The sequence below is a fragment of the Tamandua tetradactyla genome, chromosome 18 (assembly GCF_023851605.1).
Source record: "Tamandua tetradactyla isolate mTamTet1 chromosome 18, mTamTet1.pri, whole genome shotgun sequence".
NCBI lineage: Eukaryota > Metazoa > Chordata > Mammalia > Pilosa > Myrmecophagidae > Tamandua > Tamandua tetradactyla.
In genome coordinates, this window is record NC_135344.1 from 47,559,482 (window position 1) to 47,572,881 (window position 13,400).

The window sequence follows — 13,400 nt, forward strand, 5'->3', positions numbered from 1 at the left end:
CGTTCCTTACTTACACAGACAGACATGTCAGTAAGCCAAGAGAAGGCAATCTAAGGAACCAGGTACAGACTGGGAGAATGCCACAAAGGTAAGGACTGTTAGAAACAGGAAGCTGTCTAGATGAATCATAACAGTATCTGAATTATGGTGGTCTGGGGAAATCTATTCATGTTCAAGAGTCTGGAGGGCAGAATGAGTAGTGGTGAAAGGTTAGGCCGTGGAGACATGCAGACCTGGGGTCTGATTTCTGACTCTACCATGAGTAGCCATAAAACTTTGGGCAGGTTATTTACTCTAAACCAACAAGTCCCAAAACTGTGATCTCAAGAGCAGTATCTTGCAAGCACATGTACCATTAAAATAGGATCTCTGTGTTCAAATACATTTGGAAAATACCAGGTTAAACAAGCTTAAATGGCTTTCTTTATTGAAGGACTTTTCAAAGCTTCTTAGTAACAGTGACTCTTGGTAGGGGTGGGAATAGTGGTTCAGAAGGATGTAAGATATAAAAAGCAGTATTTCCCAAACAAATTTGGTCACAAATTCCACTCCTCCCTCCTCTGACCTTTTAAAATCAAGGACCTTGAGGGACAGCAAATATCAGTATTGTTTAGAACACAGTAATTGGGAAATGTTGTTTTAACAACTTCATTTTCTCATCTGTAAAATAAGAATAAAGATCTCTCTCAGGTTTACTGAGAGCTTTAAATGAGATAATATATACAGAGCAGCTAGCATAGGCTGACGCATAAGTAGGCACACAATACTTGTTTGTTTTCTTTCCTTATTCACAGATCAAACAACTCTTCAAAGTGGCAACACAGATGTATACAACTATCATTTAAATATTTTTGGCCAAAGGAATTAAAAACAGTTGAGAATGCACTCATTCCTGGGAAACCAGGGAAGAAGTAAGAACCTACATTTCTTAGGTCTGCTAGTCTCTCACAAATACTGATACTCCATTAAGGTGGACAATACAGGAAGCTAAAGGGTTTTTAGAACCTGGTATTATGGAATCTGTATTCACTCTCTGACAAGAGGGAAATACAGGTTAGATCTGAGAAGGAGTGTGGGTGTTAGTGGTTAAGAGCATAGCCAGACTGCTTGTGTTCAAATCTTGTCTCTTCTACTTTGTGGCTGTGACCTTAGCCATGTTATTTAAGTAATTTATTTGCACCTCAATTTACTTACCTGTGAAGTGTGAATAACAACACCTATAGTGTTGATGTGGGATAAATGAATCAATATGTAAAGTATTCAGATTGGTGCTTAACAAAGAGTACATGCTCAGGAAATCTCAGGATGCCTAGATCTGCCTGGAGAAGCAATTGGTTGGCTCATAAGAAGGGCTAAACTGCCAAAGGTTTGGATCCTTTGCTTGTTTTTGCATCATTGAGAATATTTAGCAATGCAGATTAACAAGTATTAGAAAACACAACGAAACATATTTATTTAGTCCCAGGTCCTGCAGGAGCTATGGCAGTCAACTTTAGTTGAAACGAGAAACTCTAAATTGTACCTAATAACCTTGTCATACTTAGACCTAATTTACCTTTCTACGCTAAAATCCCACGATTTTAGGTTTCCCTGGGTACTTACAGCATGGCAAGAGATCTTGACTGATTACCTTCTAGGCTGTGGCTAAGGAAGCCTCACGTGGTGGAGCTATGATCATAAACGTAAGATCCTTGATGCACTGTGATGCATACTTGGGAATAACCTCAGCCCCAGGAATCAGAGCTTTAGAACCTGCATAGTATGGCCTGGTATTAAGGGCACAGAAAGTTTAAGGCTAACCGCTTAGGTAATAATGTAACAACAAGCAGGCCACATAGGGTAAAATCTGTTCCTTTCACAGGAAGCCAGCTGGCAAGACACAGGTAAGAGGCAAGCATACCTTGGCAACACCACCATTGGCTAGACAAGTGTCTCTTTGTAATACGCCTGTGCTCTGGCCAAGTTTACAATGCCTAGGTGTTTTCAAAAATTGGGTCAGTTCAAAGTTAAAAAACAACTTCTCATTCTCAATTCTAAAGGCAAGTTATAAGAGAGACTGCTCTAATTCTTCCCACAGCAATTACCCATACCCCACTCTTGACAGAATGGGGTTGTAACAAATTGAACAGACTCTCGTAATGAGGCATTGATGAGTAATTCTTATTTAACTGTAAGTGAGAATTACCTAAGGCTCAAGAAGCTCTGCATGCCTCTCACTTGTTTGAGGATGAATTCCTTAAATCACAACAAAGTTGAGAGGGAGTCAACCCTGAAGTAGCCTCAAGAACTACAGAGGACAGACACAGGGATCTGCCTGCCCCAGGACTGGAGAAAACACAGCCAGGCCGAATAGTTTCACACAAACTCACCACCACTCACCACCACTCTGTGACCTGTTTGCTCTCTCAAATCCTACTCTTCTATTTCCATTTCTTCAAACTCCCGTCATGAACCCCTTTTTCACTCTCAGCTGATGATGTGTGTTCAAACGAAGAAAGACGTCATTAAAAGAGAACTTCCTCATACTTGAAACTACAAACTATCAGTTTCTACCCAATAAAATCTATAACTCACCTGCACTCATGGCCATTCCCTCTACCTTCGTTCTTGTTACAATCCCTACCCCCCCACCCTATGCCCTTCACTTGTGCACTGGACCTCATCTTCTCACATGACTCTTAAAATCATCAGCCCTTTCTTTTGTACCTACAAATTTTCTTTCTTTCTTTTTTTTGATCATCATTCCCATCAGCATTTCCATCTTAACAAAACAAACAAACAAACAAAAATACTTACGCTTCCACCATTTCTGCTCTCCTTTACAACAAAACTCTTTACAAGAGTTGTCCACATTCATTGTCTCCACTTCCTCTTCTCCCATTCTCTCTTGAAGCCAACAGGCTTTCATCCCTACCGATCTCCATGGGAACTCTATTGACACTGTGAGATGGAAATCACCTACAGCTTCTCTTTTACCAAATCCAATGACCAATTCTCAGTGCTCATCTTACTCTTTTTTGAAAGCCATCATTTAGTCTCTGGGACACTACTCTTTTTTTTTTTTTTTTAATGTTGAAAATAGATTTCATTTATTACCTGGTAGTTTTATAACTGCCAAACTACCAGATTAATAAACTGGAGACTATCAAGTGCATATTCATTTATGAGACTTGAGTCTTGGTTGTATTACTTCCTTGTTTAAGATTAATTATTGTAGCATCTTTGGCTGTCCCAAAGAACAAAACAAAACAAGCCATTATACAAATGAAACTATGATTGATTTTAGGTTTGTGCCTGCTTTACGCCTTTAAGAACCTGATTTAAGTATTACCTTTGTTGTTTTTTACGTATTAGCAGTATTTGTGTTTTTACTATGATTCATCCAATTTGTCTAACAGCAGTTTTTAACAATTGTGATTTACAAGTATTATATTTTTGGAATTGTAGGTTGCTTGTTCTAAGAAACATTTTAGAAGTAACAATCACATAGTTAAATCCTAAAATAAAAATATCTAAATGATAAAATGAAAAAACATAAGTAAGAGACTCTTTGGAGTTGTGTCATTAATAAATTGCTGGGAAATATATAGGTGTTAATATAAAAATGCATATGATCTATTTATTTCCCTTTATTTATCTGATTACTTTTAAAAAATACTTCTATTGCCAAATCTTCACACACATACATTCCATACATGATGTACAATCAATGGCTCACAATATCTTCACTAGGTAGTGTATTCATCACCCTGGTAATTTTTTAGAACATTTGCATCACTACAGAAAAGAAAAAATGCCCTCCCCCCCTCACTGACCACTAGTATTTCCATTTACCCAATTTATTTTACCCCTTATTTCCCCTACTGTTTATTTTTTTTATCCATTTTTCTACTAATCTCTCCGTATCCTGGATGAAAGGGGCATCAGACACAGGGTTATCACAATCACACAGTCACACTGTAAAAGTTATATCTTTATACAATCATCTTCAAGAATCAAGGTTACTGGAACCTAGCTCAACAGTTTCCAGTATTTCCCTCCAGCCACTCCATATATCTTAAACTAAAAAGGGATATCTATATAATGCATAAGAATAACCTCCAAGATAACCTCTTGAGTCTGTTTGAAACCTCTCAGTCACTGAAACTTTTATTTTTCTCCTCTCCCTTTTTCTCAATCTCTTGATGCTGGGTCCTGGCTCATGCCAGGAGTCCTGTCTCACACTGCGAGGGAGATTTATACCCCTGGGAGTCATATCCCACCTAAACAGAGGGCAGGGAGTTCACCTGCCAAGTTGGCTTAGAGAAAGCGGCCACATCTGAGCAACAAAAGAGGTTCTCTGGGGAGAGCTCTTTGGCATAATTTTAAGTAGTCATAGGCTATCCTTGCAGGAATAAGTTTTACAGGGATGAACCTCAAGACTGAGGGCTCCGCTTATTGATTTGCCTGTCCCCACTGCTTGGGAGAACATCAGAAATTCTCCAAATGGGGAAGTTGAATATTTCCTCCTTTCTCCCCAGACCCCCCAAGGGGGCTTTACAAATAACTTCTTTATTCACTACCCAAATTACTCTGGGATATATCGAAGCATCACACTAACTTGTTCAAACCAACAAAATCTCATGCCCTATTCAAGATTCCATGTACTTATGGTGTTCAACTAAACTGACCATACAAGTTAAATTAGGTAATGCACTACCCAAAATATAAATTTTGCACCAAACAAACATCTCTCCGTCTGGTCTCACACATAAGTTGAAGTTTTAAAATATGGACACCACTCTTCTGATATTCCTCCTATTTCACTGGCCACTGCTTCTCAATCTTTTTTTGCTGATTCCTTCTCATCTTGGTTCTAAATTTTGGAGTTATCTAGGGCTTGGTCCTCAGTCCTCTTTTCTTTTCCACCTATATTTGCTCCTGCCAAGGTGATGTCATGCAGTTTTATGGCTTTCAAAACTATCTATAAACTGACAACCCCAAATTTTAAATATCTATTTCCAATTTCTCCCCCAAACTGCAACTACCTACTCAACACCTTCATTTGGAGGATTTATCTCAAATTTAATGTGTCTCAAACCGTACTTAGCACTGAATCCTTTCTGAACCTGCTTTGTCTTATAAACTCTCTCATCTCAGTAATGGCATCTGCGTTATTCCAGACTCTCAGGCCAATACTTTGATATTATCCTTGATTCCTCTATTCCTCTCAATAATACCCAAGCTTCTACTCTTGCTTCTGTATAGTTTTGCCCTAGTCTGATCCACTTCCCAAAAAAGTTTTTGCTCATATTTCTGTAGGGCTTTTCATGTCACTCAGAATAAAATCCAAATCCTTCCTATGGCCTATAAGTTCTATGTGATCTGACCCTCCCAAATGTCTTCCTCTTTGTTCATTCTATTCCAGACAACCGGCCTCCTTGCTGTTTCTGGAACATGCCAAGTATACTCTCATTTTAGAGCTTTTGTGCTTATCCTTCCCTGTGCCTGGAATACTCTTCCCCCACAAATTCATACAGCTTGTTCATCGACTTCCTTCAGATCTGCTCAAATATCACCTCATATGAGAGGACTTTCTCAACTGCCCGACAGAATGCAGCACCACTACCCACACCCACTAAAGTCCTTCTCTGTCCCCTTTGCTCTTACAACCTGACATACTTCTTATTCATTGCTGTGTTCCCAGTATTTAAAACAGTATCTATTCCACAGAAGGTACTCAAATATTTGTTGTATGGGTAAAAGGACTGAAGAATGACAACGTCTTACAGAGTGGGGGTCACTTTTCCTGAGTGTCAGGAAGATTTGGTCCTGGGATGGGACCTGGTTGTGGCCCTATCCACGAGTATCATCGTTTGCTACTGTGACACAGAAAAGGAAATTTTATCCTTCTCTCAATTTCTACAACAGAAAAGCTGGATTTTCCCCCCCTTTCTTGGTTTCGTATGTCTTTTTAAATCCAATTTTGTAATTAAATGTTTATAAAAAAGACTTGTAATGAATTGCTATAGTCCAGCCTCGTAAGGCAAAGTATTGTTATAGTAAAAGAATAATAGAAAAAAACCCACATGCTTCCCCAGAACACACATATCTCATGGTAAGTCAATTCAATGGAAACTGAAATTTGGGGTTGGGGAGGCGTGGGGGGAGAAAGAATACTGTTTGGACTTACAGGGGAAAGGTGTAGAAAGGAAGCAAACCAGTTTAATTTTAGACATGCCTCAGTAAGGCTTCTAAGTGACAAAAAGCAAGCGGGAATAATGGGTAGAGTGAGGATGAGGAAGGTTGCCAGGGAATCCTCCTTACCACACAACTCAGGTCAGCCAGCTATTTCTTAGAGTCAGAAAGTAAACATTTTAGGCTTGTGGGCCTCATGGTCTCTGGTACAGCCATGCAACTCTGCCACTGTAGCACAAAAGCAGCCACAGACAGTGTGTAAATGAATGGTTGTAGCTATATTCTAAGAAAATTTTACTTACAAAAACAGGCAGCTGTCTGGATTTGGCCTGAGAAGCGTAGTGTGCTGACCCTGCCACAGATATTCTTACATGTCTTTGCACCTGAATGTATTCCTCCCTCTCCCTCTCTGGAGCTTTTCTTTAAATCAGGTGATTATAAGGTCAAAACAAGGATTGATACATTTTTTTATATAGGGCCTATGTACAAATAAGGCTTTCTAGCACTAAGGACGTGCCAGAGGAAATGAGCCAGCTAAGCAGAGGAGTCTGAGTGAAAGAGTGGGGGAGGAGGTAATGACTCCATTATTAAAAGGCAGTAGGAGTCCTGTGTTCTCTGGTGAGGAAGGCAACGGGACACAGAAAAATCTGGGTATAAACCAGAGAAGTGGACAAAGAAGAGAGTAAGAAAGAGATGAAAAACATCTGATAGTAAATCAACTCTAAAAACATGAATTCAAGGCTACTGAGAAGAGAATTATTTACCCTTTAAATAGTGGCTTTCAAACTTTAATTGCAACTCATAGTAAGAAATACATTTTATATAAAGATTCAATAAAACAAAATTCTTTTATATAAGCAATGCACTTTCATAATTTATTTTCTAGACTATAGAAAAAACGGTGGTCGTGAGCACTAAATTGATTCATAACCCACTGCAGGGCTATGACCAGCCAACTGAAAAACAATACCTTGACCTAATAAAAAATAGGGACTTCAGGGAGTTAGAGGATTATTAAGAAAAGAGATCTGGAATCTTCATGGTTTACTGGTTTAGGGTATTACAATGTAGTGAGGAAGAGAAGTTCTGCTTCTAGGTAAGACAGCTCACAACTCTACTCCAATAATTAAGGGAAAATTAACAGTTAAACTGAAAAAAAATCCTATTTTTAAGGCTATCAAAGAGTCACAGAAGCAATAAAGATGAGATGAACTACGATTCCAGAGAGGGAAGAACCAGTTATGCTCTTCTGCAAGGACACTTGCTGGTGGGTGCAGGCTGAGGAGGGGCTTGGCACAGCAGAGAGATTCTCTTAGGGTGCTCAACAAAGAACAAAGTATGGGGCTAACAAAACTGGTTAGATGGGGCTAGACTGACAGATTGAAAATTAGAAGAGCAAGGCCATTTCCCTAATGAGACATTTGCTGAATTCTGGGTGGGTAGGAAGCTGAAGCTAGAAAGGCAGAGTGAAATTTTCCACAGTCTCTGGCACTTACGAGGCAAACTCTTGCTAGAGGGAAGGCCTGGAACAAATTACAACTGGTCCCACCACTGAATGAGGTGGGAAGCTGACATGTTACTCTCAAAACCTCAGAAAGGCAAAACTTTCAGGAATGAGGGACTAGAGAAGCCCCCATGTCATTACTCAAAAGCTCTAGAGGACCAGTTCTACCAAACAGACGAATCAAAAAGTACACTGTCTTTCTCAAATTGCAACTCACCCCCACCTAGTTCAATCCTGGACTTGGCTGAGGCAATCCATTTCTCACACTAATCTACCTAACCAAAGAAATCACTGTTGGTGGAAGAAATCATCTGGAGCCTCTATGATTCTTTTATATACAACATACAGCAGACAATAAAAAAAATTAGAGATGAGAAGAGGCAAGAAAATACAATCAATAATCATTGTGCTCTGGAGTTGGCTTCTGAGGTTACATATGTCAATGATGTGCTACTGTGCATCTCTTCCCAACACCATGTTCCGTGACATCACTGAAGTTTGATATGGTGGGTGTGCTGGTTTGAAAGGATGTATGTCCCCTAGAAAAACCATGTTTTAATCAAAATCCCATTTCATAAAGGCAGAATAATCCCTATTCAATACTGTATGCTTGAAACTATAATTAGATCATCTTCCTGGAGATGTGATTTAATCAAGTGTGGCTGTTAGGCTGGATTAGGTGATGACATGTCTCCACCCATTTGGGTGGGTCTTGATAAGTTTCTGGAGCCCTATAAAAGAGGAAACATTTTGGAGAATGAGGGCGATTCATCCTTTATATCAGTAATACTTAAAATAAACACATGGATATATTGTTACATATAATTTTTTTCGGGAGAATTAAGAGTTAGACATTTACCAGCTAGCTGCAGCAAATAATCAAGACCAAAAAATGAACAACAGGAACAGACACACAAATGATCCAAATGCTGAAATCAGCAAATACTTTGAAATAACTATGCTATGTTAAACAAATAGAGGAAAAATGAACAAATGGATGGGAGAATTTCACCAGATAATTGGAATCTATATAAAAGAATCAAGGAGACATTCAAGAATTGAAAAATATGTCTAAAATTAACGTAGTAAATAGGTTAACAGCAAAGTGGATACCACGGAAGAAAAGGTTAGTGCATTCAAAGGAAGGTCAATAGAAAAAATCCAAACTGAAGCACAAAGGGAAACAAAGAATGGAAGAGCAGAATGGAGCATAAGAGGCATGCAGAATCTAATTTATGTATAAATGGAGTCCCAAAGGAGAGGAGGGATAGAATGGGCCAGAAAGAATAGTTTAAGAGATAATGGCTAAGACGTTTCCAAACTGATGAAAGATATCAACTGAGATTCAATAACTTCAGCAAACCTCAAGCAGGAGTTTCATCTAAGTTAAACTATTAACAACCAAAGCAAAAAAAAAAAACAAAATATTTAAAGTAGGCAAAGAAGGTACATTAGGAGCAACAGTAAGATGGATGGCTGACTTTTCAACAGACTTTGGAAGTCAAAAGGCAACAGAAAAATAAAATATTTAAAGTGCTGAAAAAAGGAAAACAACAACAACCACCCTAGAATACTCAGTGAAAAAATTCTTTAAAAACAACAAAGGGCAAATAAAGCTATTTTCAAACAAATAAAAGCTAAGAGAATTTGTTGCCAGAAGACAGACTAGGATTAAAAGAAATTCTAAAGGAAGCTCTTCAGGTTGAAGGATAATGATTCCAAGATGGAAGCACAGAACTGTAGAAAAGCATGAAGAACTCCAGAAATGGTAAAGTGGTCAACAAATATAAGATAATAAAATAAAAGAATAACAACAATTTGAATTGTTTATAACATGGTTGAATGAAAATATACAACAATAGTATTAAAAGTAGGAGACAGTAAATGGAGTTTAACGGTTTGAGGTTCCTGCATTAGGTGGGAATTCATGAAAGTTCCAGCTCCACATAGACTGTAGTAATTCAAGGATGCCTAGAAAAGAATGATAACTAAAAAGCCAATAAAAGAGAAGAATGGCTTTTTGAGAAAAAAAGGAGAAACATGGATTTGCTGAGGGCACAGGTAAAAATAATCGTGTATTTTTCCAAAAGACGGGAAAAGAATTTCAGGCTTCTGGGAAAATTTTTATCTAGAGACTCTTTGATTTAATATTTAAGCATTTCAGATTAAAAAGACAAAACAAAAGACTGGGATAAAGAGCAGTACCTAATTTAATTTCCTATACACAGAGCAGAGCTTTGGCTAGGAGGTAGAAGGAATGACTACTGGCACTCTAGGAAATAGTGGAGCAGAGAATAAGGAATAGTTCTTTGTGACCATCTGGTAGTTACACCAGAAAGTGAGAGTGTAAATCTCTCATACTAGATCCTAGAGTTAAAAAAGGTCATAGAAGTAAAAAGGTCAAACTTCAAAGTATAACTGTGTTAACTAATTATTAAACATTAATAAGCAAACTCCTTCAAGTTTCAAGAAAAACTGCTGCTAAATTCTAAAATAAATAAATAACTAAAGGTATCACCAGAATCAAACATGTTCATTAACATTCTCTCCAATCTCCCTGCCCAAACTAAGATTTAAAACTCCCAAAGGAATATAAATGAGTGCAAAAAATGCAATTTATTATGAATGGTCCTTCAGGTTTCCTTGTCCACGCTCTAAAATTTACCCTGGCATTGAAGTTCCTTGAGGCAACATTAGGATATTAGCTTTAAGAGTATATGATCTCAACTAATTGAGTTAGTAAGTTAAAAAATTATACTAAGATATTGTAGCAAGAGTCCAACTTTCAAAGGTTTGGGGCAGAGAATTCTTATGTTAATAAAAAACAACATGATTAAAAGTTATATTTAATAAAATATAAAATGACTAAAAATTAAAAGCATTTCAAATTATGAGGTAAAACTCTTGTCAACAAACAAGAACTTTGCCATATTTCAGATTATTTAATTTTAATATGCAGATACTTTCCTTGCTGGCTCTATTCTTTTTGAGAAAGAAGTGAGAAATAACTATATATTATTATTATATATACATATATATATAAATCTATATATATTTACCTCCCCCAAAGAGAAATAGTGACGTGGAATTTGAGAATCAGGATAAATATTCTCCAGGTACCAAGAGAAAGGCCTGCATTGTAACTTTTGTCTTAGACCAAGTCTTGATGAAATATCTCCATAATCTACCTTTGTAACACCTGCAGAAGGAAATAATTGATATTATTAGTGTTCTATTAAGTAACATGCTTCTAATTACATATGACATCAAACAAGCCAGACAAACAGGAAGGGTAGCATTATTTTGGTGATGTGTGACTACACAAGTGATATACCATGAATCTACTCCCCAAGGTATAAAGTAAGGATTAAAGACATTAAAACATGCTTGAATTTTTCAAAGAAAAATTAAAAGTATATGAGGAGGAAATTACTAATTACTAAAAACTATTACATGCAGATTCAAATTATATGGGGTCAGAAAATTTTAATATATATTAGGACCAGAAAAAATAAAATCAAGTTCTCTTTTGCTCAAACCAATCAGATATTAAACACAGCAATTGTTTCTAATCAGGTTTCTCTCACACGATGCGTTAATTGTGCAAAGTATCACGTGAGGATCTCAGGTTAATACAAAAATGAGGATGAGGTGGTAACAAGGTCCGGCAGGCATAAGGCGGACAGAACTGAACAGCAGGGGGAGGTTCCCGGGGAGGAGTCCTGGAGGCATGTGGTGGGGCTCTGCACGGGCCTCATGCTCCCAGAACGTCTAGGAAAGCCTTTCACGAGGGCACTGAGGGGCTGCTTATGGAGAACGCACACCACATACTCCTGAAACTGTGGTGTGCTGTTTTGGTAACAAAGTCAAGGACCCAGAAAAATCAATACAATTAAGGAAAATGGCTGCAAATTTAAAAGATGAAATTTAGGAATAAATATAAAATGCTACAATTAGGCTTAAAAAATAGTACATGAGTAATGCCCTTAATAACAGTAATTTATGTAAAACAGACCTGGGTAATTTATAATTATTAATTGTTACTAATAATAAACCAGGTCTTCTGCTAAGCACATTTTACACTGTGTGTAATTTCACTTATTCCTTATAGTGACCCTATGGGGGAGGTGTTTGGCTTCTGTTGAAAGCTTCTCTTCCACCCCCCTTCTTAACCTTTTCTCAGAATACATTAGGATCGCGGATAGGAAAGTTACCATATTTAGGTTTTAATGCAAAATAATGCTAACCTGGGGAAATTATATAGAAGAAATTCTTGAATTCATCCATCCAAACTTCCGCAAGTCGTCTGTTATTTTTATTGATAATCTGCCCTGTGCCTCCTGGAAATGTGTAAGGTGTAGCTTTACGAAATACATGTCCAACATGTGAACATGTAACAATTTCTAAAGTACCTCCACACTGCCAAATCTGAAAACAGGAGCAAAGAAGATCATATGAGACACAGCTGGATTAAAAAAAATTGTTGACATCCACTGAGTTTCACTGCTGGAATTTCACAGAAACAAGGGCATACAGTGTAGCTTATATACTCACCAGGCCAGTGCATCTTCAGGAGCAAAACTCTCCCAAGTTTTGGGTTCTGATTAAACCAGACGTTGAAGGTTAAAATACAGAAAAGACAGGCTGAAGTCTTAATACCAAAAGATATGAGCTGAAGTCAAGAGCAGTGCTGCTCCAACTGCAGGACATGACTCAAAGATCACAAATTCAAATATGATGAGTTGCAACCTGCACTTGCTAACAAGGAAATACTGTTCATGAAATGTTTGCTTAAGTTGTTTGTGTGTGTTTAATATAAGTTTACTAATGTGGTTTGTGGTAAAAAAAAATCTTTGACCATGGAGTATTCAGCCACATTTTTATCTGCCTTCCCTGATTCACAGCCTGTGCATTAAACAGAACCTAAAGAATCTAAAGTGGATTCATCATGAGCTATTCAAGTGAGACTGTGAGATAGCGACAGCATGCTTTTGTTGTCTCTGTTAGAGTAACAACAACAAAACAAGGATAAAGCAAAATAGATCAAGTATGGTTTCACATCCTTATTTTAATTTAATGAAATTAGTCTTCTGCTTCTTTCGAAATACATTCTTAAAGTTCCAAATCTCATAACTATTAGTAATTAAAACTCATTATGAAAAGTATTCAGCTTGTTTACTTTAAAGTTTTCCAAGGATCATAAAACAGAGAAAACAGGATCTCCAAGATATGTGGAGACCAACCCTCTCTTACAAAGGGGCAAAGTGATTCCCAGGGGTATACAGTGAGCTGATTCAAATAGTGTGGTTTCACTATAAGAAATTATCTACATGTTTGAAGTTGATTATTTGTTTAAAATGCACGTTACTCAAGTAATATGTTGGTTTTAGTGAACATTAAATGCAAATGACTTAGTAGACTGGAATAAATGAGTTTAGACCAATTTCAGAATTCTTTGCCTTCTTTTCCCTTTTTTTTTAGGTGCATGGTCCAGAGATCAAATCCAGGTCTCCTGCATTGCCTTCTTTTTATTAAAAAAAAATGGGAAGCTGGTAAAGTTATTAGATTTTATGTAAGAAAAAATAATGTTCACACAAGAAGTGCAAAGCATATTACAAATCTAAAATTATGTTTTTGGTCATTAAACATTAAAGTAGCATTTTATAAAAACTATGTTTGTTTTATTTTTTACTTCTTTTTCAGACTTGAACTACTTCCT

The 13,400-nt window shown here is 37.2% G+C and overlaps 1 protein-coding gene across 3 annotated transcripts in view; it reads right to left on the bottom strand.

Annotated features, from left to right (window-relative positions):
- The window catches only part of GALNT1 (polypeptide N-acetylgalactosaminyltransferase 1), a 174,220-nt gene that overhangs the window by 11,005 nt on the left and 149,815 nt on the right, over positions 1–13,400 (bottom strand). For all 3 annotated transcript variants that reach the window (XM_077135619.1, XM_077135621.1, XM_077135620.1), the window contains exons 9-10: positions 11,929–12,109; positions 10,741–10,880 (exon numbers count right to left, since the gene is read on the bottom strand). In XM_077135619.1, the coding sequence (XP_076991734.1) occupies positions 10,741–10,880; positions 11,929–12,109 (321 nt within the window). The remainder of the gene's footprint in view (positions 1–10,740; positions 10,881–11,928; positions 12,110–13,400) is intronic.